The following is a 27,679-nucleotide window of genomic DNA, read 5'->3' on the forward strand; positions in this document are numbered from 1 at the left end:
CTCAATGGGGAGTCTGCTTCTCCCTCTCCCTCTGTCCCTCCCTGCCCCCACTCATGTGTGCTCGCACGCTCGCTCTCTCTCAAATAAATAAAGTCTTTTTTTTTTGTAAGATTTTATTTATTTATTTGACAGAGAGACACAGCAAGAGAGGGAACCCAAGCAGGGGGAGTGGGAGAGGGAGAAGCAGGCTTCCAGCTGAGCAGGGAGCCTGATGCGGGACTCGATCCCAGGACCCTGGGATCATGACCCGAGCCGAAGGCAGACGCTTAACGACTGAGCCACCCAGGCGCCCCTAAATAAATAAAGTCTTAAAAAAAATACACAGGTGCCTCTTTCACTTGGGATCTGGCTTTCGGTCCTGGTCGAGTGTGACGTGGAGCTCTAGCCCCTTTTGTGATTAACACCATTCTTGCGCTGGGTCCTCAAAACACAAGGTAACTGAGTCTGAATTCCATGCAGGTTGGTGGGTTGTGCTACTGCTCACCTTGGAGTGTGGGGAGGATCTGAGCCGTGGAAGCGCTTAGGTGAGAGAGAAGATGTCTTAGTCGGCTTACCCAGTCGTACACCCAGCACAAAAAGCTGGTAGTGGTGAGCGCCCATGGTCTCTCTGTGTTCTGCTTTGGGGTTCTGGAGCGGATCCAGAATCAGTGTGATATTCAAACTGTTACACAACGGCTGAAGAAGATGTTGGTGTATTAAACAATTCAGAGTATTCTTTCAGGTATACATAGGTAGGCCCAGATGTAATAAGTGTGAAGCATAATGCCAATTCTTTACATTGACTGCTAGAATCATCAAGGATTTTCTTCTCTTTTCTTAATGATTTTTTTTTTTTTAAGATTTTATTCATTTATTTGAGACAGAGAGAGCACATGAGAGGGGGGAGGGTCAGAGGCAGAAGCAGGCTCCCCGCCGAGCAGGGAGCCCGATGCGGGACTCGATCCCGGGACTCCAGGATCGTGACCTGAGCCGAAGGCAGTCGCTTAACCAACTGAGCCACCCAGGCGCCCCTTAATGATTTTATTTTTATAAATAGTTTAGAAGACCTTTCAAAGAAGTCAGCGAGGACTTTCAGGTTCATTTAGATAATTTTGATTTAAAACTTTGATACTCAATAAGTATGTATTCCCTTTTGTTTTTAATAGAAACTTTGAATGTTTTAGAAAAAGAACTCTTTTGAAATTATACATGGAAGCAATTTTAATTTTTTATTGTTTTCACTTACTTTACATTTTGATAAAAATATTTACATTTGTTCACTTTAAATTCGATTGCATTTTATTTTTGATCCTTGAGGTCAGTGCGCTCCAACAGAAATATAACGCGAGCCATGTATGCAATTCAAAATTTTCTAGTAGCCACTTTAATTAAAGAGTAAAAAGAAGCAGGTGAACTTAATTTTAATAAAATATTTTCTTTTTTTTTTTTTGATTTTTTTTTTTTTTTTTTATTCATGAGAGAGCGAGAGAGAAAGGCAGAGGGAGAAGCAGGCTCCCAAGGAGCAGGGAGCCCGATGCGGGACTTGATCCCAGGACCCTGAGATCATGACCTGAGCTGAAGGCAGACGCTTAACCATCTGAGCCACCCAGGCGCCCTAAAATATTTTCTTTAACTGACTACACCCCACATATTATCATTTCAACATGCAATCAATATGAAAAATCATCGAGCTATCTGACATTCTTTTTTCCAGACAAAGCCTTTGAAATCTGCATTTTACACTGACAGCACGCCTCGATTTGGCCATATTTCAGGTGCTCAATAGCCCCATGGGGCTGATGGCTTGCATATGAGACAGCCCAGGTCTGGATCACTGATGATGAGCCGTGTCAGTGTGCGGATGGGAATATGGAATGGCGACTTCCATTTGTCCCTCTGCCCAGGGCTGGCCTGCCTCCTTCCCGTTGGATGACCACAGACCTTCCCTCCTCCCAGCATGAGTTGTCCCCAGTTCCCAAAGCCTGTGCTGTGGGTGCCCTAGAGGTTTCTGTGGCTTGCCCAGGGTTTGTGGCGGCTGGCCATGCCACATCTGTTGTGAAGCTGTCACTCTTGACTCTGATAGCCAAGCGATGCGAGGACGTTGTATTTGGAGAGAAGGTCCAAGGGCCGAGGATGTGTCTCTGAAATCGATACCTCTGTTTGTTTCCCTGGCTGTCAAAACACTGGGAGTGTCCACTGCCAGCCTCCTGCTGGGGGGCTCTGGAGCCCTTAGGACCCACGGCAGGGGTCCCCCAAACTCCTCCCTTTCCCAGGAGGCTAAATGCTATTTGAGCCCTGCTCAAGTCTGTCAGTGACCTCGGCAAATGGGTAAATTGTGTCTCTATTAGCACCTCTGTCTTCATGTCAGGGCTTGTTTATTTCACAGATAGATGGCAGTTTCCTCTTCACGGCCTGTTAGTGCATCAAAGTGACACTAATGAGATTTGACAGTGTGGTTACTCGTGTGTGGAGGCCGGAGAGCAGAAGAGGGAAGGGTGCGTGCTTTCAAAACAGGAGGACTTGGGTTCAAATCCTGCCCCTGCCACTTAGCTCTGAGCTGGTGCAAGTCCCCTAGCTTCTCTGAGCCTGTGCATTGGAAATCATAACAGGACCTTACCTATAGGGTTATTGTGCAGATTAAATAAGATAATGCTAGTAAAGCTCTTGGCTTGGAAGAAGCAACCAATACATACTAGTCATTACTGTTCCTTTTCTCCTTCTCCTTCAACTCTGGTTAATTGTGTTAGTGCTCACTGGATGGATGAAGAAGTCCTCAAAAAGAATGGAATTAACAAACTGTTGGGAGCCGAAATCTTCCTGTGGATTTAGTAGACATTGACTGAGGTGACACCCTACTCTGTGTCCAGACTTTGTTCTAGAAGCAGGTGGCAGAACAGGGAGGCTGGAAATCAGGCCCTGCCTGGGGTGAATTCACTATCCAGTAGAAAAGCAGAGCTCCCAGCGAACTCTGGCAGCTCAGGGAGTGCGGGCTGTGATGGGGTGCACAAGGGCCAAGGGGAGCCGGGAGACCCAGTAAAAATGCTCAGAGAGGACCAACTTTGGCACTTTGGGGGAAGAAGGCTGGATGGGAGTGTCACGTGGTCATACGATGGTCATCCGTGAACCCAGTAGTAAATACTTGTTGCCCTGAGAGTAATATTACCTCATACTGTCAGGGACATTTTTGTTTGATGACAGGCATTAGCCAACCCATAATAGTTTAGTCATGACAGGTACCTTGAGCCAATCCTATCGGCTAGTGTGAGTTCAGTTTTAGGAAGGGATTGACTTTGATGCCTTGTGTAACCTGATCAGTCGGGGGTCCAACAAAGGACAGAATTCATCGGGGATGGTTTCCATGAAAAGATGTTAACGAAGGGATTAAGTGTGGAGTGTGAGCAGGGTTAAGGGAACAAATAAGCTGAAGCACCTAGGAAGCCATAGAATACAGAGGTGTTCAACCCAGCAGATGAGGACAACACTCTCAAGGATGACAGAGCAATGAGGCGGCAGGAACCTGGGTCCTTCTGTGACCTCTTGAGGCCGAGTCCCCTGGTCTGTCTGGACTGCCCACCTACCTCTGTACAGTGACGTCAGAGAGAGACAGACAGCTGTCCATTCTTGCCAATGCAGTTTGGCATGTGTGTTGCAGTGATCCGCTCTAACGCATTCAAGGGCCAGTGTGGTTGCCCTACGGGGAGTGAGCAGGAGAGTGTGAGCAGCTGAGAGCGCCTCTGACCACAGGGTCCTACAGCCATGTTTGCCTAAAGGAGTTTGGATTTTATTCTAGGGAGGATGCTTACATGATCGAATTTGCATTTTTAAGAACATTTTGACTGGTATGTGGGGAATGGAATGGAACAAAAGGTGAACCAGTGAGGGGCCATTCTGGTAGTTCAGGCAAGAGATGCCAGTGGTTTGGTCAAGGGTGGTAGGGGCAGGGGCACCTGGGTGGCTCAGTCGTTAAGCGCCTGCCTTCAGCTCAGGCCATGATCCCAGGGTGCTGGGATTGAGCCCTGCATCGGGGTCCCTGCTCCGCGGGAAGCCTGCTTCTCCCTCTCCCACTCCCCCTGCTTGTGTCCCCTCTCTTGCTGTGTCTCTCTCTGTCAAATAAATAAAAATCTTAAAAAAAAAGAAAAAAGGATGGTAGGAGCAGCGTGTGAGAAGGGAGTCACACTCTAGATGTGTTTTGATGGTAGATTATAAAGGATCACCTCATAACTTTGACTTTGAGGGGTTTTCGTGTTCAGGAATAAATGAGTCATATAAAGTGTTTAACACAGGCCCTAACATAGAACTAGTATTGTTGCTGTTTCCATAAAGGCTTTCTGACCCTGATGATGTAACTTATCCCTGCACAAGGTGCTGATGGATTGAGTTAGGAAAGGAGTTCATGTTTTACTAAGCAGCTGACTCCTTTGGTATCTGTCTCTGCACATGGTCTCAGAGTGTCCCTGAGGCCAGACTTGGGGAGAGAGGACAGCCCAGACCCAGAGAGACCCTCATCACTGAAGTGAATCTGGGTTACAGTGGGTTGAAAATTCACTCGCTCTGCCCGTCCCCATATAGCACCTACTGTGTGCTAGGTGGTGTTTAGAAACTGAGGGAAAAGTGACAACAAGATATATCATGTCACTGCCCTCATGTTGCTGCTCTTCCTTTCACTGGGATGTACAAAGAAAGGGAGGCACCTTTATTTTCCATTAGCTCATCTAATCTCCCCCACAAGCCCTACTGCCCAGCCTGCTGGGAATTCAGGACACTTCATTTGCTAAATAATAAAATCTCAGTCTCTTCCCAGTTAAAAGCTCAAGCCCTCAGAATTCTCTCTTCCCCAACAGGGATTATGGATGTACCTAAGGGTTTACTGCAAGAGGCAAGGTGGGCAGGGGGTCTGGATGGTGTGCAGCCCCTTGAGCTTGGCTGCTACTGATGTTGGACATGATTTCCTTCCAGATGCCTAAGTGGGTAAAGAGTAAAGTGCCCCACTTTTCACTTTGTCCCTGGCACACTATCTTACACAATGGAGGTTACCATCTGTAGGCCTCACCACCAGCTCCCCTTCCTCAGTCTTCTTCTTCAACCATCCACTTGCTTTTCCTTTCATACCAGAACATCCTCTGAGCCTCCTGTTACGGGATTTGGCCTTCCTTTCCCATTTCTCTGGGGCCATACTGACAAAATGACTTCCAGGTAGGGTTGACTGATGTATAAGTAAATTTTTAGCATAAGTATGTTCTCTGCAATATTTAGGACATATTTATACTAAAAAATTGTTGGTTATCTGAAATTCAAATCTAACTGGTGTCCTATATTTTCTCTGATACTTCTACTTCTCGGGAACTTGGCTATGGCAGAGAGCAATGAAAAACACAGCCATATAATTTTCAAAATATTATGCCTCAAATAAGGCTTAGTCCCTGCTGGTCTCTTGGCTGGACAGACTTACAGCGTTTTCAGAAAGAAAGCTTCACTCCACCTCCTCCCTAGCATAGGCTGTTTCTGGTTCCTTAGAGGAATTCACTGTGTGTGTGGTATGTGTGTATGAGAATGCGGGGCAAGGGATGGTGAAGGGGCCACCTTTGGCTTCCTGTCCTTCAGCCCCCAATCTCACCAGGCAGGCTCCCTGGGATGTGGGCAGCCCCATCCTGCTGGCTAAGTGATTGCTTACCTAGAATTTTTATGAGGACATTTTTATTGAGCTGTAATTGAAAAGAAGCAAAATTCCAGGACATTCCAGATTTTTCTCATAAGCCTCCTTCAGAAATGTGTGTGTGTGTATATGTGTGTGTGTTTGTTTGTGTGCATGAATACTCATAGACTTTGGCCAGACCACAACAGAGTTTTTGTTGAAAAAATGAGGAGGTGCGTGCGTGTGTGTGTGTGTGTGTGTGTGTGTGTGTGTGTGTGTGACATTTAATTTTTCTCTCTTTTTCTCTAAATTAAAGACCAGAATAAAGATGAGCCGGGAGTCCGGAGAGCCTGTAAAACTCTCTTCATTAAGCAAATATTCTACTGTTTGGAGAATTGGGGTTTTATGTAAGAGGGCTGCATTTGTCATTACAGCCTAATATCCTAATGTAAGTTTACAACCATACTTAAGAAACCTGTAATAGAATGCAGAGCCTGTTATGTATGTAAAACTGCTTGGCAAAAGTTTATAAATCATACACATTTATTTTAAAGAATGCAAAAGTAAATCCAGATGATGGCCTTTTAGAAACAGGCTGGGTGTGACCATCATATTGTGCCCCATTGCGCCCCATTGCTGTTCTGAGAAGCTTCAGGAAAAGACTATGTGTCTCTTGGGGTCTGTGTGAGCAGCCTTCTCACCCTCCCTGTTCAGGAAAGTTAGAGATCCAGATCTTCTTTCCCAACCCCCTGGAAGGAAAGAAACTCAAGCTTTTGTTGAGCACCTACTATGTTCTAGGTGCTGGTTTTCATCCTCACACAGACCTGTGTGATGCTCTTATCCTTCCCATTTTTACACTTGAGAAATGTGAGGTTCAGAGGGGTCAGCTACCTGCTCAGGCTCACATAGGTGGTTAAAGGACAGTGTCTGAGTGAAAACCCAAGTCCATGTATATCCAAGGTGCCTGTTCTTCCTGTCACTCCCTTCCCACCCCAGGCAGCTCAGCTTGGTGGTGGTAGTGATATATGTTACTGTCTCTGTGGCTAGACACACAGCTACCTCTCAGAAGGGACAAAGCTGGATTGAGAGTGAGGTAGGTGTGGCTGGGCACCTCTGTGGTGGTCATTTCTGGGACAGTCCTGAATCCACTGACCCATTATCCTGCCAGAAGGACTCATCCTTGTCCGGCCGTGCCTGTGGTCTGATTAAAGTTCATGACATGAATAGATGAGGTTCTTTCAGGCCAAAAGATAGATTCAGAATCGAGTGACCTCAGAGATTCATTGAAAGAACACACTTGAAAACAAGGATCTCCTGAAGAATGGGAATGTCCCCCAGGCTATACCATGACTCTGGTGACCAGGTTAACATGGGGTCTCATCAAGTGGAGACTGCTCCTCATCCCATGGCTCTGGCTTTCAGTGGCCTTGGCTTTGCCCCGCTTGGCTTCTGATATTCTTGTAGCTACCAGCTGACTCCCTCTGCTTCTCTACTTTGGGACTCCGCTGCCTTATGGCTTCTGCTTCCTGACTTCTCTTGGGGTTGCTCCCCACCCCTCCTGCTACTGTCTCACACTCAAGCTCTCCAAAGGAGAGGACCTCACTGGGTCGGCAGTCTTGTCCAGGAAAGAGCACCCACTGGGGGCAGCCTCCCACATTAGACCACCCCACAGACCTCTGGCTCCCTGTGGGTCAGGAGCTTTAACAGTTAAGGCCAGGTTTGGCTGCAAGTAACAGAGACTTGAAAAATAGTGACTTCAACAGGACAAGCATTTCTTTCTTTTGTAAAGGAAATGTGGAAGTAGAGGCAGTCCAAGATGAGCCAATGCTCTTCCCACTTCAGGCAGCACCGTGAAGAGGAGAAATCAAAGGGCACTCCCGTTCCCCCTTTAAAGAGACTTATCGGGAGTTCCGCACATGAATTCCACTTATATCTTATTGGCCAGGATGTAGTCACGTGGCCACACTTACAGCAAGGGAGGTTGGGAGATGTTCTATGTTAGCTGGGTACATTGCCAGCCAGCTCATAACTGAGATTCTTTACCAAAAGGTGAGGATATTGGGAGCAAGTAGAAGTCAGTGCCCAGGTGCCCATCCTGATGCAACCATCTATACAGCACAGCCATATGGTAGAGAGTGTGTGATACCAGGAATACCTGAGCAAGGAATCCATGCTGGTATTGGCCTGATGGGGGCCTTGCATGGATGATACAGAGGGCATGTCTTTATCTGTGGTGTGTGGTCTAAAAGGAACCAGAAGCATCCCCTCATCTCTCCTAAGGTTCCCCTTAGTAGTCCTGTCTGCTAGTTCATCATTCCAGTAAAACCAATGCCTTCCCCAGCACCCCTTTTAAAGCATGCACATGATCCTGGGAAAACCAACCTGGACTCAATTATTTATGAATTTTCTCAGCCTAAGCAGCAACCCTCATCCCCAGTGATTCCCAAAGTCAGGACAGCCCTAGCAGTCAGCAGCACTGAGCCAGAGTCCTGGGAAGCTTGATAGCTAGTCTTCTGGGGTCCCAGCTGTGGGTCCCAGGAGCCCCATTTTAGGCCTAGAGGGTATAGGAGGCCAAGCCCGAATACCTGTACAGGGGTGTGAAAAGGGAAGGGTTTTGAGGGAGGGAGGACACACAGATGGGCTGATGAAAGGCTCTAAAGTAGCAGCTGGGGTGTAGGAAACCTCAGAGGAGGGGAAATTTGAACAGCCCCCCAGGAGAGAGGACCAGGCTGACCAGCCATCAAATGGCTCAGGAGGCATGGATGAGGACGTTAATGCAGAAGTCTGGGGGAATAAGCTGGAAAGAGCAGAGTGAGCTGAGGAAAGTGAGAGTACTGGGAGCTAGTCCCTCCTCCCTGCGAGCTGGCCCGAGGGCAGTACCTGGGTAGGGACGGGGTGGGTATTTTCCCAAGGCCCCAGTGGCTGTAGAGCCCATACTGGGGCTGCCCTCCCCACCCCCACCCTCCACCCCCCATGGGGGAGGCAATGGAGCAGGCAGCTGTCAAGACCAGGGAGCTGGAGGCCAGCAGATCCACAGGGGCCCCTGGTAGCCAGGAAGTCTCGGACTGCTCAGCGGCAGTCTTGGCCTGGAAGGTCGACTGGTTGGAGCTTAGAACAGAGAGAGGTGAGGAGGGGGATATGCCCTTTCTGGCAGCCTCTCCACCCTGCCCACCTCGGGGTCTTTGCCACCAATACTGCCCTGGAGCCCCTACCTTCCAATCTGGAGTATTGTCCTCCGTATTCCTCTGGAGATGTGGGAGCTCATCTTCATGCACTCTGTCAGCAGTGGAGTGGACAGATGTGGCTGCTCTGTCCCTTCCTCATTCACCCATTCCTCCGGAGGCTACATGGGTGTTTGAAAGCCAGGGCTTTCGGTCAGACCTGGCTCTGCTGCTGTGTTGGTTATGGATTCATACATAATAAACTACCTAACCCAAAATTTAGCATTTCCTTATATCACATGATTTTATGGGTCCTTAATTCAGGCAGGCTTGGATGGACTATTCTGTTTCATGTGGCATTGATGGAGGTCATTCAGTGGTACTTAGCTGCCAGACATGTTGGTCTGGAGAGTCCAAGATGGATTCATTTAAATCTCTAGTTGCCTTGGAAGGGAGGCTGGAAGGCTAGACTCAGCTGAGACTGTTGACCAGTTTGTTGACTCATGGCCTCTCTAGCATGGTGGTCTTAGGGCAGTAGGACTTCGTGTATGGTGGTTCAGGGCTCCCAGAGTGTTCCCAGGGACCCAGGCAGAAATTATAAGACATCTTCTGACTAGCTTCGGAAGTCCCAGAATGCCACTTCTGCTCCAAATTCTATTGGCAAGCAAGTAACTAAGGCCAACCCAGAATGAAGAAGGTTCAGGAAGTGTGTTATGATTCTACCACTACTAGCTAAGTGACCTTGAGAAAGCTTACTTAGGGCGCCTGGGTGGCTCAGTCATTAAGCGTCTGCCTTCGGCTCAGGTCATGATCCTGGAGTCCCAGGATCGAGTCCCGCATCAGGCTCCCTGCTCAGCGGGAAGCCTGCTTCTCCCTCTCCCACTTCCCCTGCTTGTGTTCCCTCTCTCACTGTGTCTCTCTCTGTCAAACAGATAAATAAAATCTTAAAAAAAGAAGAAGAAGAAGAAGAAAAAGGGGGGGTGCCTGGGCGGCTCAGTTGTTGGGCATCTGCCTTCGGCTCAGGTGGTGATCACAGGGTCCTGGGATTGAGCCCCGCATCGGGCTCCCTGCTCGGTGGGAAGCCTGCTTCTCCCTCTCCCACTCCCCCTGCTTGTGTTCCCTCTCTCGCTGTGTCTCTCTCTGTCAAATAAATAAATAAAATCTTTAAAAAAAAAAAAAAGAGAAAGCTTACTTAAACTCTTTGAGTCTCAGTTTTCACAACCGTAAGATGGGAATAAGGCAATAGTATCAACCTCTTATGGCCAATGAGAATTAAATAATTACATATGTCTCATCAACAACTGCTGCATAAAAGCCTATTCATGATCACCAATACCCGCAGTTTCTTCTTCCTCTTGGGCACTCTGATGGACTACATTTCCCAGCCTCCTCTGCAGCTGGGTTTGACCATGTGACTGAGTTCTGCTCATAGAACTGGAGGGGACATGATAGATCTGGCCTCTACATTCTCCACGCCCTTGCTCCCCCTACCCTCCATGCCCCCACCAACCTGTGTTGTGAGGGAGAAATAAACTTTGCTTGTCGGAGCCATTAGCCTACCCTGACTAGGGCCCTGGTACATAATAAACTCTCAGTTAAAGTTAGGGGCTCTCTGGCCTAACCTCTCTACACTTATGTTCTCATCTATAAAATGGGGGTGATGTTAGGAACTTACCCCATAGGGTCGTGAGGATGTGAGGATGGGATGAAATAATATATAGTTTGGCTTAATGACTTAGCTCCTCTTTGATCACACTTATTTCATCTAAACACTATATACTATAAACCAGGTCATAATCACCTTTTTCTTAAAACAAAATTATCCATAATAAAGCCTCTTGAAGGTTTTAAAAGGATAACATATGAATATTTTAGGCCTGAAGCCATTATAATGGTACCATTTAAATTCAGAATTCTGGGGCACCTGGGTGGCTCAGTTGGTTGGGCGACTGCCTTCAGCTGAGGTCATGATCCCAGGGTCCTGGGATCGAGCCCTGCATCGGGCTCCCTGCTCAGTGGAGAGCCTGCTTCTCCCTCTCCCACTCCCCCTGCTTGTGTTCCCTCTCTAGCTGTCCCTCTCTCTCTCTGTCAATTAAATAGATAAATAAAATCTTTAAAAAAAATAAAATAAAATAATAAATTCAGAATTCTTTCTAAAATCCATTTGATATGGGTTTCAAAACCTGAATATATAGAATAGGATGTTTCTAATTTTAAAAGATAGTCAGTTTATTTTTGACTTTTTAAATTAGGAAATATTTTAAGAAGAGGCACCTGGGTGGCTCAGTCACCTGGGTGTCCAACTCTTGGTTTCGGCTCAGGTCATGACCTCAGGGTCATAAGATCGAGCCCTGCATCAGGGTCTGTGCTCAGTGGGGAGTCTACTTGAGATCCTTTCTCTCTCTCTCCCTCTTCCTTTGCCCCTTTGCCCTGTTCTCATGCTTTGTCTCTCAACTAAATATATAAATCTTTAAAAAAAGAAAGAAAGCAAAAGAATACAAAAGAAAAGATGTAACAAGCACCTATATTCCCACAACTCAATATGGTCAAATCTTAATATTTTGCTATATTTGATTTGTGTTTTTTTTCCTAAAGAAATAAAACTGGGGGGAAAATGATGTATCTAAAGCACTTAGCATAGTGCTTGGCATATGCAAAGCAGTCCATAATTGTCAGCAAGTTTCTCTAACTTTTTATTTTGAAATAATTTTATATTTACAGTTATAAAGCTAATAGAGACATTTCTTGTATACCCACCACCCAGCTGCCGCTCACGTTAGCCTCTTACATAACCATGACCTATATTCCACATGTAATCCTTACAACAATCCTGTCATGACTCTCACGTTACAGATGAGAAAACTGGGTTATGGAGAGATGCACTGAGGTCACACACCTCAGCTAAAGGGCAGAGGTAAGATTTGAACCCAGGTAATCTGGCTCCAAGGTCATTCTCTTAATAATACCCCCACTTCTATCATGAGGCTGTTCTAGAGAAGAAGGGGGAGCAGATGCATCATCGCAGACTTCCCAGGACAAGCATGGCAGGCAGGAAGTCTTCCCGATGGAGATGCCAATCTCGAGCTCAACCTCTGTTTCCTCAGATGCTCTGGGGAATGTTTGGCCTTCCTACCACGTGCCTCCTCAGGGCTTCCCTCCCTTTTCTCCCTGCAGCCTCAGATTCTGAGCCCAAACCTCAAAGCTCCAAGGTGACTTGCTGAAACCCAAGCCCCAGGGTGTGGCTCTGTCCTAGATTCTGGGCACTCCCAGCCCAGCCAGCAGGGACAGGCTGCCCACACTCATAGACCTGGATGTTGATTTAGAGACTGACTGCTGGAACCACTATTTTGGGTCCCGCTGACGGTGCATGAGCGAGAAATAGCAACAAGGGCTGAATTGTCAGGCACAGGGGCATCCACAGGAATTGGGGGTGGGCAGATGGGTGTGTTGAGCAGGGACTAGCTTTGTCTATTCTGGAGAATAGGTGCCACCAACCTGAGGATGACCTGAAAACAGTTTTCCATCCCCAGATTGGAGGGGCCCTGCCTGCTTGGGAGCCGCAGCACCAGCGCTTCTGCAATCCTCCAGCTAGGATGTATGTTTACCCTTTGGAAAAGGCTCAGAGAGCACCTCAGGTAGCTGACAACCAGCTGGGATTAGGACCAAGGGCTATAGGGAGGAGAGCAGGAAGCTGGCTGGGCAGTACTGGCCTTTTGAGGCCAGAGCCCAGAGATTCTTCATCCCCGGGGCACATTCCATCCTCATTTTATCTTCTCTGAGCCTTGGGTCGTTCAATGATAAAACGGGCATGTTCATCCCTACGGATCAGACAAGGCAGGTTATGTTTGTGCAGTTTATGAATTGCAGAAGGAGGAATGGGGGCTAAGCACAACTTGTGCTCAACTCACTCAGACGGGCACCCCAGCTTGGAGCTGCGTCTGCTTGGGAGAAAGGGACACCTTTTCCTCAACCAAGCCCAGCAGTGATAAGCCTGAAAGGCTGATTTGCTCCAAGAAGGCACTTATTTAAAAAATTTATTTATTTGAGAGAGAGAGAGCACTAGAGAGCGAGAGTAAGCAGGAGCGGGGTGGGGTGGGGCAGAGGGAGAGAGCAAAGCAGGCTCCCCGCTCAGCAGGGAGCCCTATGCAGGGCTCAATCCCAGGACCCTGGGATCATGACCTGAGCTGAAGGCAGACGCTTCACCAACTGAGCCACCCAGGCTCCTGGAGGCACCTTTTTTGGTTGGTGCAAAGGGAAAGCACCTGCCCTCTGGAAATAGACCCGATGGCAGAGAAGGGCAAGGACCCCTCTGCGCAGAAGGCAGAGCTGGCCCCAGACAGCGCTGGGGGGGGAGTGAGGAGGAAGTGTCAAAGGTGGCCAAAGGAGAATGAGATGTGCTGGGAAGAAGGTGTCGGGGTGCCCAAGGGGTGAGTATGCAGGTGGAGCTCAGGGAAGAGGTGGGGCCCTCTGGAGGCAGGCCCACTCCTGGGGCCAGCGATGATTCACTCCCCCTGGCGACCTCTATAGAGAAGGCCTGGTGGCTGTGGGGACAACATGTAGTTGTGGTCCGCATGACCACAGAGCTCCACCTGAGGACGGGATTATAGTCAGAGTGTGGGAGCCACGGGAACCTTGAGACCATGAGTAGCCTGATCAGAGACAGCCACTTGAAAGAGAATGACGAGGCACCAGTAAATTATGATTCAGAGTGATGGGTGACATCACAAAAGGTGGATGGACATTTTGGCAGCCCAAGGATGAGCCCTTCTCTCAGGTTTAGAGGGTCCAGAAGAGCTAAACTGAAACTCAGAGACCCCGGTGAGAATGGCTGAGGGTGGTACATTCAGGTCGTACGATCTGAAGTATGTGCAAAGTACCAGAGGTAAGAGAACATGGTGCATTCTGGAAACTGCAAGGGAATTTACCATTTCTTAATTACATGGTGTGTATGGAACAGATTTATAGGAGATAAGGCTAGAGATACAGGAAGGTTCTCAGATAATGAAGCATCTTTATACTTCATCGAGTTGTTTGTACTTAGGGGGTTGTAAGCAGAATAGTGATGTGATCAGATCTCCATTTTAGTAAGATGTCTGCGTGGAGACTTGGATGGGCAAGGCTGGAGGCAGAGAGATTAATAGTGGGCTGCTACTGGTGATCCAGGGTCCAGGGGAGAGGTGAGGGTGCCTCGAACTTGGGTACTCACAACAAAGATGAAGCTAAGTGAGCAGATCTGAGTGGTACTGAGGAGGTAGAATCACAGGCTAATTGTCTGAGAGGCAGGAGTCCAAGATAACACCCATCACTGACTTGAGCAATAATGACTGTCAGAACTCTTCACTCAAATGAAGAAGTAGGAAGAATTCAGCCGGTGGGGAGGGGCTGAGGAAAAGCGCAGCTGAGTATGAAATTCAAGTGCAATATTCAAATAGAGGTGGGTAATCGGATACAGAGGTTTGAAGCTCAGGGGAGAGAACTGGGCTGCCGTGGGGGGTCTAGGAGTCATCAGCCTGGAGATGTGAACTGAGGCTGTGGGGGTGATGGGACCCCCGCAGCAGGGTGGGAACTCTGCAGGAGAGAAGAGGCAGCGGCCAGAACCCTGAGGAACCTGGGGGCTTTTCACATTGTTTTATTAGGGCACAAATACGAAGAAACTCAGAACGAAATCTTTTGCTCCATCATATAACCATCCTTTGCCTGGGATTTCTGGGCTGTCTCCTCCCCAGACCCTATCCTCTCGGTTAATGCTTGTGTTTTCCAGATGCCTCTCGTTTGAGTCAGTCCTTTTGAAAGTACAGCGTAGATGAAAAGATTCAAGAGATGCTACTTGCACAGCAAGTTTTTGACGATCGCTTTTTGCTAGGGTGGGCATGGAAGGGATGCTGACGCATTGAACATTGGTCTTGATTCCGACAACCCAGCTCTTGGGTGAAGGTATGAGGGAGGACAAGATGAGGAAAGGGCCAGCTAGGTTCAGGATGTGTACCCTCACTCCTCCCTTTTGCACCCGAGGCAGATACCACTGATTAATCCTCACCTGCCCTCTGTCTTCACAGAGACTTGATACGGACTCAGATTCTTTCTGTAGGCTGCCATCATGCTGACTCAGAGCTGGCAAGCCTTCTGGACCCTCGTGACCATCCTGGGAGTAAGACACCACCCCACAAACCACCAGAAGATCTCCTGTCTTTATTATGATGAACCTTTTATTATAGAGACAGACTGAACTCTCTTGTATAAAGAATCTCTGGATTGGGTCAGGGAAATCCACCTGCTAAAGATCACCACTCAATTCTCCCTGCTTCTGCCTCAGCTAAGCCCCCACTTGCTATTGATGCCTCAGGGTCATTGGAAACAGCAGAGGCTGCTGTCCCCAGGGCCAGGCTGGCTGGGCTGGGCCATGCTGGCCAGAGGGTCAGGGTTCCCGGCTCGGCTGCTCACCAAGTCAGAGCCGCCCCGTCTCCCGCCCCAGTCGGTTGTCCAGAACCTGGAGCTGCCGGAGGAAGCCCGAGTTGGGGCAGATATCACGGTGGGCCTGCACCGTCTGGATGGCCTCCACCAGGGTCATGTTCTCGCAGATCATGAGGAAGGCCAGGACAACCGTAGCAGAGCGGCTCACCCCCATAGCACAGTGTACCAGCACACGGCCTGTGGGAAGACCCAACCTGGTGTCAGCTACCTGCCCTCGCACTGACCACCCCACTGGGAATTGGAGATCCTTCTGGCCATCCTTCAGCCCACCTGTCACAGCACGCTGGCGTACTGACAATGTTCTCACACTCAGATGGGGCAGCTGAGGCCCAGAGAGGGAAAGGGACTGGCTCAAGGTCGCACAGCAAGTTAGTGGCCCAGCTAAGGTTAACAGCTGGGATTCCCTTTTCCAGGTCCAAGGTGCTTCCTCTGGCATCCTTTGCAACTCTGGCAGGGTGAGAGGGGGTATAGGATTTCTGGAGTCCCCTGGATTTGTGGCAGATGACAGGGGGTGTCCACCTACCTCCCTTTCCCCCCAGTTCTGCCCCTTCCCCATCCCTGCAGCCCTATGCCAAGGCCTCATCTTAGAAGGGCCTTCTCAGCCTTTGCTAGGTCCTGTACCTTCTGTCCAACACAATTCCTGGGGGATATGGTCACACTGACAACCACATCAGACCTTAACGATGTCTGATTGTTGGTCCCCCGAAGGGGACACTCACTAAATGGTAGTAGCTCATTGCTCCATGGGGTGGGAAGGTTGCTGAAGAGGTCTGTGACTCCGGACACCCAACCCACCTGTGCTACTGCAAAAAGTGCCCCAGATCTCACCCCACCAACCCCCACCCACGACCCTAGTGCCTTCCCCAGCAGCTCACCTTGGGGAACACTGAGGGCAGTTTGGATGTATCGAGCAACAGGTAGAAAGTAGACACTGAGGTCAAAGAAGGGGTTGTCATCAGCCTCAATGCCATAGTACTCCAAGGGCATTCCACGGTAAAACCTGGCACCTGTGTCCACTTGAAACTTGCCCGCAGCAACGTTCACAACATGGGTGATGCCCAGCTGGGTCAGCTTGCTCTTGTCCCGGGCTGCATACCTGGAGGGAAGGCATGGGGTAGTTGAGAGGTGGAGCAGGTCTCATTGGGGCCCCTCTGGCTGGGCTGGAACTTATCCCCTTTCCTCCTCTGCCATCCCCCTCCAAGTGTGAGACTGGAAAGAGTGAATAGGCCTGAGTGAAGGGGCTCCTCTAGTTGCAGTTCAAGATTCCCTTTCACTCCGGCCAAGGGCAGTCTGGCCACATGCATCAAAAGCCTTAAAAATATACAAAATATATACATGTTTTGCTTCAGGAAGTTCCCTTCTAGGAACTTAAAAAAATCCAAAATGTGCCCACAGATGTATATAAAGTGGATCTAATGACATTCAAGATAGTGAAAAATTGGAAAAAATCACTAAATATCCTATAACAGGAGACTGAGTATGGTATAGCTAAATGAAATACTGTGCAACCCCCAAAATGTTGTAGCTGCAGGTAAAGGAGGAAAGGTGTCTGTGCTATATTGAGAACCTGTGAAAAATGCAGGATACAATATAGAACCTTGTTTAAAAATGTTTTCAAAAGATGTTATGTGGTTCCATTTAAAAAGCTTTCTACATAAAGTAGGTTGCAAAATGGGACTAGAAAGAGGTATCATTTTTGTAAAAAAAGATGTGAAAAGGCCTTTATGTACATATGTGTGTATGCATTTTTTTAAAAGTCAACGAGGATTTTATTGCTGGTTATCTGGTGGGGGGATAGCATATTTGCCATATTATTAGCAAGATGTTGAATCGTATTTTCTAAATATTATGGAAAATTTCTAAAATCCACATATATTGATCCATATGTTTCAAACTTTAGGAAAACTTTTGGGAAAATGACTCACAATTCTACTTTCTTTATAACTGTATACCCAAGAGAAGCTTGTGTGTGTATGTGTTCCCAGGACCCATGTACTAGACTGTTTCTAGGATCACTGTTCACAATAGCCAAAAAGTCAAAACAACTCAGATGTCCATATACAATCAAACAGATAAACTGCAGTATATTCACACAAATGAATAGTATACAGCAATGAAAAGTGAGTGGCAGTTGCGTAGAACATGGGTGAATCTGACAATATTGAGCAAATAACGCCAGGCACAAAATGCACACAATATGATTCCATTCATATAACTTTAAAAGACAAGCAAAACTAACTATATTGTTAGGTACATAGATGTTAAAACTATGTAACTATGTAACTATGTAACTATGAAAAGCAAGGAGATAATTATTCCAACACTTAGGAATTATCTACAGGGGAAGGGGTTATGTTGAGAAGGGTCAGTCACTTCTGGGGCGTAAGGAACGTCCTGTTTCTTGACGTGGATGGGGAAACCGTTCATATGTGCTGTGTGCACTTTTCTTATGTGTGTTCTGTTTCCGCAGTTAAAATTAATAACATAAGAGGATAGGATCGTGTGGAAAGAGATGGTGGGAGGCCAAGAGGGTGCCACCTCTGCCCCTGCAGGACTCTGGGAGAGGCTCGCCTTCTGTCCCCTTGTACTTACGCATCTCCTAGGAAGAGGTTAGGCCAGACCTCATTGACATGGCTCAGCATGGCGGCCCGACGGACCCACAGCAAGCGTTGGAGGTAGGCCAGTGTGGGCGGCTGGTAGGGGGACCCCCGGACTGCCCCATGGATCTTGGGCCTCCGGAGATCCTGCTTCTGCAGCGAGTCCATCCTGAAACAGAATGGACACTATGGTGCTTGGGGGCAGGATCCCCACCAGTGGGTCCAGCTGATGGGGGGGCAGGGCAGGTATGGTGCAGTGCCCAGGGGCCACCAGGATGCAGCAGGAAGGGCCTCAACTATTTTGGATGAGATTATTAACCAGCTCAGCTGGGGCTGAGGCCTAGATCCTTTTCCCAGGGAACAAGGGAATCAATTCCTTGTCACTGCTGTGGAGCTGGGAAGGTCTCTCCTGCCCTTTCCAGAGGTCCCAGATGTTAGAAGCTTTGGCCAAGGGGCCCTTGGAGTTCCCTGTCTGTAGCAACTAGTCAGTACAGACACCCCACCTTCCTTAAGTCACTGGTACTTGGGACTTTGTAGGGATGGGGACCACAGAGTGCACCTAGGAAGGCCCCACAACCTGGCAGTTCATCTCAAGTCCCCTCCTCTGCTACTTCCAGGGCTGGTCCCCAGGTCCCTGGTCCCTCACAGTTTCGGGTGCTTGAAGGGCAGAGCCCATCTCAAGAATGAGGGGTCCTGGGCCATGAAATGGATTTGAGAGCATCTCCATACAGAGTAAGCTGATGCCTCTTAAGGGCCTGAGGCCTCACTTGGGGTAGGTCCCTATTTTACATAGGAGGAAGCTGAAGGTCAGACAGGATGTTTTAAGCACCGCCCAAAGCTGTGAGGCTGATAGGGAGCAAGGCTGGGGTTTCAATCCAGTTATGCCCCTTCAGTTCTGCCTCCAGGCCTTCCAGTGGCCACCTTTGGAGACTCCAGAGAGTGGTCACTAACCCATCTGTCTCCACGAGGGAGCCTGGCATTGCTGTCACACGTCTACCTCCAGGCCCTGGGATTTTCCTCCTTACCCCCACGACTCAGGCCAGTGCTGCAGGTCAGGCCTCACCCAGGTGGGGTGGCTTGTGTCAGGAGTCGGCTGTCTGGGGGTGTCCGGGCCCCTGCAGAGCTGGGAAGTCAGTGGCACCAGAACCTTCGGCTGGTGCGGTGCTGGGAAGGAGTGCCTATCTTGGCTAATCGTCCCTGGCCCCCTCAACCAGTAACTAGGGAGGGTACAAACTGGGAAGAACATCCTTTCTCTTGGGTAGCCAGTGACAGGACCAGGAAGAGAAATGGGCACCCAGGAGGCCACTGGCTTGGCCAAGCTCACCCAGTGGGCAGCTGGTGGGCAGGGTGGAAGTGAAGACCCAGCTTTCCCCTTCATCCCCCACTGTGACCTCTCAGGGCAGGCTGAGTGGCCTGCCACCTACCTAGGGCATGGCCTGGGGCCAGGAATGGGGGAGTGGGTACAGGGACGGGACTCAGCACCCAAGCGGAACCTGGCCAGGGTGGGTTCCTCCCGGAACACAAATGCTGTGAAGTGGCTAGAATTCCAGGTCCTTCCCTTGGAGCCGGTGGGGGTGGGGTCTAAGAGCAGACCTAGGCCACTGTGGACTGAAGTGCAGTCCTTCCAAACCCCCAGGCCCCGCTCTGCTTGGCATGTCTTTGGGACGAAAGGCTCTTGGCCCGGGAACTCCCCATGGACAAGGGAGGCTACCTGAAGTGGTGGAAAGAGAACTTCGGAGGGAGGGAGGAGAGCGTGGCCATAGCTCATTCTGTGGCCTCCAGCAAGTCTTTGCTCCTGTCTGGGCCATGGCCTGTCTGTCTCGTGTGCGAGATCCTGGCCTTGCCTGAATTTAGGATTCCCTGGGGGGTCTGACCTGAGAACGAGAGCAGCGGCTGGGTTTGTGGTAACCACAGGGTAGGGAGCAGCATAATGTGTTGGGGGTGGGGAAGGCCCCAGGCCCCAGGCCCCAGGCTTACCCAACAGCCACACTGGTGTGGACCCAAAAGCTGGGGCTGAGTGAGCCGCAGGTGGGCTTGAAATGGAGCTCCGGGAAGGCGGGCAGGCCCACCCGGGCCTCTGAGCTTGGCGTGGGGTATGGCCGCCACCCTGTGGCCAGTGGGTGAGTTGCAGCCCAGCTGTGCCGGGGAGCAGGCAGCCGGGCTCTGGCTGAGACAGAGCTGGTCCCAGGGGGCTCCCAGGAAGAGAAGGAAACAGCATAGGGGTCAGGAATTGGGGGCTGCTAGGCCACAGTTCATGTTTCAACCTTTGAGGGGCCTTAGATCCAAGTCTGGAGAATGGGGCCTTTTCCTTGGCCTTAGGGGCTATTCCTTGTCTGGTCCCACTTAGAGCCTCACACCTGATGCTCACGGATGTACCTCCACACCTGTCTGCTTTATCCCCCTGGGGTCCAGCCCCCTGCCCAAGGGCTCATCCTTCAAGTTCCAGACACACCCAAGGAAGGCAAGTTGGTGGGCGAAGCATGGGCCCAACATTTCGTAGGGACGGGCCAGGCCTGGCTCTCCTCATTCCCTCCAGCCTGCATTCTGCCTCCTTCCTGTGTCTTCTCCCTAAGCCCAACGGCTGCCTCTGTAGGCAGTTGCTTCTCTGCTCTTGTGCTGTTTACAAGCTGAGGCGCTTGTTTTCTGCCTTTGTGTGCGTCCCTCCTCCTCTCCATGTGGCTCTCCGCAGCCTCTCATAGGAACTCATGCTCTTCCACCATGCTCGCCACACTGCCCGGCATTGCCGTGGCCTCAGGCACAGGCCTCCTCAGGGCAAGGGGGCAGCTGCGGCCATCCACCTCCTCAGCTCCAGATGTTCCCGCTGGTCCTTCCCTCCTACCCAGTCTCTCTGCTTCCCCCCCCCCCCCCAAGCAGATGGGACTGTGGCCACAGGACAGTGGAGGCCAGGGGATCTCAGGGCAGGACGCAGGAGGAGTCTGGTGAAGGACGCCTTGGGGCAGGTAGCAGGTGGGCAGCCCACGGTGAGCTGCCAGTGGGGCTCAGCACTCAGCTTGCAGGCCCGGGAGGAGCACAGATCTGGGCAGAGCTCTCAGGTCTGGTATTTGTGTGGTCTTCGCTGAGCCAGTTCCTTCATGGGGCTGCTGTGAGAATTTCATGAGGTACTAAATATAAGGCCCTTTCCCTAGGGCCTGTCTTATGATAGATGCAAAGGATGCATCTTAATATTATCATTACTATTATTATTACTCTTATCCTTTCAAGCCTCAGCCATATCCTGGCTGGAGGGTAACCTCCCCGCAGGGCAGTGAGGCTTAGTCTCCATCTCTTTGTGTTTCTTGAGGTTTCTTTCTCTGTCCAGCAATAATTGTAATTATATTTGCCACTTACTAAGGATGTACTATGTATCAGACAGAGCTAAATGCTTACATTTTCTCATTGGATCCTCACAGTACCCTTATGAAGCAGATAATATTATCATCCCTATTTTACAGATGAGGAAACTGAGGCTCAGAGAGATTAAGCAATATGTTCAAGGTCACACAGCCAATTAACATGGGATCAAGGATTCAAGACCATGTCTTTCTGACTCTGCTTTGTCTGTGCTCTGTCTCTAACCCAGTCTGTCCTCCAATCTAACCCAGTCCCTCCACAACACACACAGGCCCAGGTGCCCTGGCCCTCATGACCCAGCATGCTCCGTGACCCCCCTGAAATAGGGGCCCTCACCCACCTGTGGGGGTATCTGGCCCAGGCTGTGGTCTTCTCTGACGGGCACTTTGTGCTGTCTGCTTCCAGCTCCCTGTCTCCGCACACTTGATGCTGTTTCTATTTTTTGATTTGAGTTTAATTATAAAGCATGATGTGCTGCTCCCCTCTTCTGGCCTCCCCCTGACACTCCCAACTCACCCACTGGTCCCTGGCATGGTCAGTGCCAAGCCCAGCCAGGCACCTGGCCTTGCCGGGGGTGGAGGCAGCCCGCAGGGGTCTGCTTGTGGTCTGGGTGTATGCGAATGTTGATTGTGGGGCAGAGAGAAGGAAGATCCGAGAAGCCATTTTCAAAGCTCCCTTGACCTTCAAGGGTGGTGCGAAGCACGGGCAGGTTAGAGCTGGAAGAATCTTCCATGGAGGAGGGCAGAAAAGAGACTAGCCCAAACCACACGCAAACTGTCAGCAAGGCCAACAACAGAATCCAGGTCCCTGGGTGCTTGGCTGGGAGCTGAGAATTATAGGACTAGCCCAAGATTCAGCTCTAGAAGACTCAGGCTGAGGAAAGTGGGGATACACTTACAAAGGTGTAGGTGAGGTTCAGAGCAGGCCTTTAGAACTGCCCTGGTCTGTAGTCAGAAGCTGTGTGTCTAGAAGCCACTGTGCCCTCTGCCAGGCTCCTCCCTCCCCTAGAAGGCCTTCCTAACCCAGACCTCACTGTCCCTTGAGGCCAACCAGATGGTCTTTTAGGTCCCTCTCAAGGCCACTGGAGTCAGTTAAGGACCTTGGATTCGGGCCTGTTAAGAACCCTCCCTGCTTCCTGTCAAGAACCTCTTCCTGGAGACGCTCCCCATATACTCATATACTTCAGTATACTCTTCCCCACTCACACTCCCAGATGACCGACACAGAGACCTCTGCATTCCTGCAGCCACACCTACACGGGGTCTCTGAAGTCTGAACTCCAGGAGCTAGGGCTCGGCCCCTGCTGGGGTTCCCTGAGCCCTGGGGAGAGCTGATGGACGCAGCTGTGGCCAAGGGCTATCACGAACACTTAGAATCCGCTCCTGTTTTCCTCCCATCCTCGCACCCCAGGGAACTTGGAGTCCTGGCTGAGGAGCCTCAGGGATTGGCTGAGAAGGCAGCCCGTTCCCACCTGTGGGGACTGAAGACAGTAGCCGACCCGGAGTGCAGGCAGCAGGAGGAAGGAGATGGGGTAGCAGGCTCTAGGGCGGACCACACGCTGGCTTCTTACCATCTTCTTGGTATCCACCTGGGCCAGAGCCTCCAGCAGCACCAACAGGGCCAGTGCCAGGGAAACAAAGTGGCACAGCCCTGTGGCAGGGAGGAAGGACCAGCTCTGGGGGAGAGATGAGCTCCATGTTATAGGCTGGCAACCCAAGGCCCAGACTGGCTGGGACTTGTCAGGGTAGGGGCAGGAACTGCCACCTAAACCTGCCTCTCTGCCTTGAGCCCTCTGTGTAAGGTCAGGTGGGTATGGGTGCTCAGAGAGAGAAGGCAGGTTTGGGGCCAGGGCTCATGGAGAGAAATGACCTCTCCCCATCATCTTTCAGAGTCCCTGTGTATGACCACATAGGTTGCACGCTTCGTAACTCCTGGGGGCTCCAGTTGCATTGGTGGATGGCACCTCCAGGACTTGTGCAATGCTGCGGCCTGACTGATTTCCCCAAAGCCAGCTGCCTGATGGGAAAGATGCTGAGGCCAGAGGTCAGGGTATTTAAGGGCTCCAGGCCAAGGAAGTGGGGCAATTGGGCATAATCAGAGATTTGCTGTTCTACCAGTTTCCTGAAACGTGTTTAGAGGAGAGAGCAGGATGGCAACATGCCATTCCTGTCTCCCTCTTGGCTCCCCATACCCGCAGAGCTCCCCACAACAGTTTCCCACCCAGCTCAGCCCTGGGCCTGATCCCAAAACCAGCTATAACCGTGATTTTCTTCCATTATACTCACCCCCAAACTCTAAATCTAGCTCTCTGTCCTGCCCTAATCCCCACCCCCAAGATGCTCACCCTCCTGCCAGCATCAGGAAGGGGTCAGGGTACTAAAGTGCTCCCCCTTGGTGGCTCTGGTTATGCATTCATAGAAAAAAACAGCTTTTGGTGGAGGGCTGGGCAAGGGGAAATTCAATCCACACCCCGGGAAGCTCTTGGCAGGAGAAAGCTGCCACTTTTCCAACTCGTAAGAGAACCTAGGCCAATCACCCACCCCTAGCCGGCAGACCCTCTGAGCCAGGGGGTGCTGGGGCACACAGCCCAAGTCAGGGCTGAGGAGAGGTGAGGGAAGGAGCAGCATGGGTAGGAGTTAGAGGTGGGCTAGGGCCAGTGGAAAGCAGCCCTGGGGCTTAACTCCCTAGCCGATGGCCCTCCGGGGGGATGTGAATGTGAGGAAGGTGGGCTGTTGGAGACAGACAGGAACAGATCCGGCCGGGGAGTGGTGGGAGAAGAAGGGCTGTGGACACTGCCGCAGAGCAGCAGGGCAGGGGGTAAACGGAAGGAGAAAGGAGCTGGATAGACTTCCAGAAGACCTCTATGTCCCACAGGGATGCCCCGCAACCAGAGAGGGAGCAAAGTTAGGGAGGCTCCTTCTGTGGATCTCTGAGATCAGACTGTCCGGGGGGGCAGGGGGTGCAGATAGAGAGAAGGGTGCTGGGTCCAAGGCAGGGAATGGAATGGCATGGTGACAGGAGAACTGGGTATCAAGCACGGCTCATGTGAGGGGGCCATGGCTGGTGGCAGGAGCCCCTGTTCTCCTTTTCCATTGTGAGAAGGAGACGCAGGGCTGACCTGAAAATAACTAAGCCTGGAGTGACAGCTGCAGCTGTAGCTGGGGTCCAGACCTGAGGGGAAGGGACGCAGAGCTGTGGGAAGGCCCAGACGGCCCCCAGGTGTCAGGACTGGCTGTGCTGCTACCGTGGTGGGGTTCAGGTGAGCTCACATAGGCTTTTAGCCAAGGAAGGGGGACAGGGCCTCAGGACCTGGTAAGAAGGCCTCACCGCTTCCATTTTATGCTTTCCACCTCTTTCCTCCATGGCCTTTCCATCCTCTCTGGGGTCTGAAGAATATGGATGGGCTGGGGAGAGCGGGTTCTTCTGAAAGTTTGCCTCTGCCAGGCCCTATTGAGGCCCTGGGCTGGTGAGGGAGCCCAGCAGCTTGAGGAGTGGGCCAGGCCCCTTTCAACCCTCACTTCTGGCCACACACAACCCTGACAACCCACCTCTGAGCTGGTCCCATTCCGTGTCCCCTGCCAGCCCTCATTGGTCTTCCCTGCCTCATTCCCTGTGCAGCCCTTACCTGACCTCTCACTTCTCACGGCACCCAGCCTTGCCCCTCACCCCTCGTGCCCTGCCCAGCCCTCACCTGGCCCCTCAGTTCCGGCCTGCGCCCCGCAGCCGCTGGTCGAGCTGACAGAGCTGGTGGAGGAAGCCTCGGTTGGGGAAGACCCACCGGTGTTGCCTCACGGTAATCACGGCCTGGCGCAGGGACAGCTGATGGTGCAGCATGAGATAGGCCAGGACCAGCGTGGCGGAGCGGCTCACCCCTACCACACAGTGCACCAGGACCTTGGCTGAGGAAAACATCCTGGTGAAAGACCCTTTCCCACCTGCTGGCCCACCCGGGGCAGGGGTAGGGACCCACGTGCCTTTCCCTGCTCTGCCATGGGTATACTCTGTAACCCCGGGCAAACTGTTCAGCCTTTATGGTTCTGTTTCCTGATCTGTCAGATGGGTATACCAACACCTATTTAGCCTACCCTTGGGATAGGGTCCAAACTCCTTAACGTGGCTTACAAGACCTTCTGTGAGCTGGCCCCTGCAGACCCTACAGCTTCATCTCAGCCTGCCTAACCCTGACCTTCACCCTGAGGAACTCACTTGCAGTTCCTTGAAGCTGTTCGGGGCTCTGGCCTCCAGCCTTAGCACATGCTATTCCAACCACCTGTAAAACTTCTTCTGCTCTTCGTCTGACTAATGTCTATTACTCATCTGTCCAGTTTCAGCTAAGACATGGTTTCCTTGTATAGTCTTTCCTGGTCACTCATGGTATCACTTGAATCACAGAGCAGCTCATCCTTTTTGCCTGTGGCCCAGTGAATACTTTGTAGAGGGTGGGCCCCTCACTTCCCTGGTCCCCTGGATCAAGCACCCTTGCCCTGTTCCTGTTCTCCTAGAGCTCTTCACATTTACCCACTCATTTGAATAGTACTCATAATTATGATTGTCTTTCCATGAAACACATGACAACAAGAGCCATAAGAGCAGGGACTCTGCCTTGTCTAAGTGTGGATTCAGTATCTAGCTCAGCGCCTGGCACAGAAAAGATAATAAACAGCGGGTAAATGAATAGATGATGAACAAATGAATGTCAAAGCGCTCTGGATATTAAAAAGTGCCATGAGCCATAGTCTTGTCTTTCCTGTCAGGTAGACAAGAAATTGAAGTCCAGAGAGAGACACTGGCTAACCCAGGGGCAGGGAGGAAGGGGCATGACTCTCACCCAGGATGCACACAGAGCAGGGGCTCCAGCTTCCCCAGGCTCCTCTGTTCTACCCTGGGGAGTAGAAGGCGTTTTTTTTTTGTTGTTGTTGTTTTGTTTTGTCTTATTTTTCCATTTGAAAATACTTTGGGGTGGAAACCAGACATCTAGGTACTAAATGGCAATTTCTCAAGGCTGAATGATGGAGAGAAAGAACTTTTGCTGTTTGGGAGACTTGGCTTCCAATCCCGGGACTGCTCCTAACTCGTGACATGACTTTGGATTCTAGGCCTCAGTTTTCCTGTCTGTTGAAGCAACAAGGTTGGATAAATTGCTGGAGCACTGAGCAGAGGATTTTTACAAACCTGAAGTCTTTTTAAAAACTAAAGATGGGAGGGCACTGATATTTGAGGGGAAACTGGACATCGCCCCCCATGAGTGAGCAGGATGGGATATGGGTTCAGACCCAAGTCCTACCCCCAGGTGTGCTGAGGGCACGGTGGATGAAGTCGGCTGCGGAGGAGAAGTAGGCACTGATGTCGAAACTGGGGAGGTCGTGGGCTGGTACCCCCAGGTAGCTCACACTGCTGCCGTAGAAATCAGGGCCACCCTGACAGTAGAGTCCCCCGTGGGCTGCGTTCAGCACGTGGGTAATGCCCAGCTTCCATAACTCAAAGCGGTTATTTGCCGTGGCCCTAGGAAGAGGAAGAATAGGGCTGGGTGCTGGCTGAGCCATGGGGTCCAGGAAGGAGGTTTTGCCTGGCCCCCTGCTTCAGAGGGACAGAGCCATAAAGGCCCAAAGGGAGCCACAAGGAACCCAGTAAGCTTGAGCCCCACCCTCAGAGCTTTCTGATGGAAGAGTTGGTGGTATAGGGAGTTATCTTTAGACCCTCTTCGCTTCCTGAGGCCATCTGCTCCTGCCTTGGCCAAGACAGGAAGGAAAGAATTGCTTCAGTCCTGGAATCCAGCTGCCCCTCCTTTCCTGCCCCATGCCTTCCCACCCACATCTGGCCTCTCCTGGCCACTACCTCCTACCTGTTTCTAATTTGCTAATGTGTAATGGGTGACACCTTCCCTGATTCACCTCTTTCACCCATTCTGTGTCCAGAGGAGGGAGGCTGGGACCAGGAAGGGGAGCTCTCTGTCCATCCCATGTCATACCTGGAAGCACCATTCCCCAGGCCTCTGTCCCCGAGACTCGCCAATTGTCCTGGATATATCAGAATGACTTCAGGATCTTCTGGGAGTTCCAATCATCCAGGCAGGCAAAAGCCCTGCTCCCCCGGTGGTCACACCTGATCACTGCACTGTCCCCAGCACACTGGGGTCCTGGAGCAAGTCCCTGGCCTGGGATGTGCAGAGCAGAACTATTCCTCCTTGTTCCACCCGGCTCCCATCTCTGGTAAAGAGCCCAAGAACTGTCTCTCCTTGTCCCCTTCCCCACACCCCTTCGACCAGCTACCACTCACGCATCTCCTATGTAAAGGTTGGGCCAAACTTCATCCACATGGCTGCAAGAAATCTTCCCTGCCCTCAGGAGCTCCTCCAGTTCCAGAACACTGGGGCAAGGTGTGGCTTCGGCATCTCCCTTCAGCTCTGGGACCGAGGCTTCAGCCATGGGCCAGCCCACCCACCGCTCTGTCTCTGCAGTCACTCCTCTCTGCCTCTCCAGTGTCATTTC

General features: G+C 50.9%; 2 protein-coding genes across 3 annotated transcripts; both read right to left on the minus strand.

Moving 5' to 3' along the window:
* Nucleotides 1-14,960: 14,960 nt before the first annotated feature.
* Nucleotides 14,961-22,764, minus strand: DUSP13B (dual specificity phosphatase 13B). Of its 2 annotated transcripts, none has more exons than XM_045878162.3 (5): nt 22,663-22,764; nt 21,532-21,626; nt 17,836-18,009; nt 16,119-16,339; nt 14,961-15,420 (listed from the first exon to the last, which is right to left on the minus strand). In XM_045878162.3, the coding sequence occupies exons 1-5, from the start codon at nt 22,762-22,764 to the stop codon at nt 15,218-15,220; spliced, it is 795 nt and encodes a 264-aa protein (XP_045734118.1). In that variant the 3' UTR covers nt 14,961-15,217. The 2 variants fall into 2 exon arrangements, with proteins under 2 accessions (XP_045734118.1, XP_045734117.1); XM_045878161.3 differs by lacking the exon at nt 22,663-22,764 and adding an exon at nt 21,708-21,890.
* An 11-nt stretch (nt 22,765-22,775) lies between these two features.
* DUSP13A (dual specificity phosphatase 13A) lies at nt 22,776-27,675 on the minus strand. The gene is made up of 4 exons (XM_045878163.3): nt 27,468-27,675; nt 26,476-26,693; nt 24,883-25,090; nt 22,776-22,866 (listed from the first exon to the last, which is right to left on the minus strand). The coding sequence occupies exons 1-3, from the start codon at nt 27,614-27,616 to the stop codon at nt 24,891-24,893; spliced, it is 567 nt and encodes a 188-aa protein (XP_045734119.2). The 5' UTR covers nt 27,617-27,675; the 3' UTR covers nt 22,776-22,866; nt 24,883-24,890.
* Between the last annotated feature and the right edge of the window lie 4 nt (nt 27,676-27,679).

Source organism: Mirounga angustirostris, unplaced genomic scaffold (genome assembly GCF_029215605.1).
Source record: "Mirounga angustirostris isolate CCGP_5_RB_7025 unplaced genomic scaffold, mMirAng1.0.hap1 SCAF_6, whole genome shotgun sequence".
NCBI lineage: Eukaryota > Metazoa > Chordata > Mammalia > Carnivora > Phocidae > Mirounga > Mirounga angustirostris.

Bases quoted from the DNA above. Each gene is read 5' to 3' on its own strand.
- DUSP13B (XM_045878161.3), bottom strand. From the start codon at position 21,854: ATGGCTTCTCGGATCTTCCTTCTCTCTGCCCCACAATCAACATTCGCA. The intron at 18,010-21,531 runs GTGGGTGAGGGC...ATTCTGTTTCAG, and splicing joins TGGGCCAGATACCCCCACAG to GATGGACTCGCTGCAGAAGC. The intron at 15,421-16,118 runs GTGAGCTGCTGG...GTCTTCCCACAG, and splicing joins TGCCCTCAGTGTTCCCCAAG to GCCGTGTGCTGGTACACTGT.
- DUSP13A (XM_045878163.3), bottom strand. From the start codon at position 27,616: ATGGCTGAAGCCTCGGTCCCAGAGCTGAAGGGAGATGCCGAAGCCACA. The intron at 26,694-27,467 runs GTGAGTGGTAGC...TCCTCTTCCTAG, and splicing joins AACCTTTACATAGGAGATGC to GGCCACGGCAAATAACCGCT. The intron at 25,091-26,475 runs GTAGGACTTGGG...TGTTTTCCTCAG, and splicing joins TGCCCTCAGCACACCTGGGG to CCAAGGTCCTGGTGCACTGT.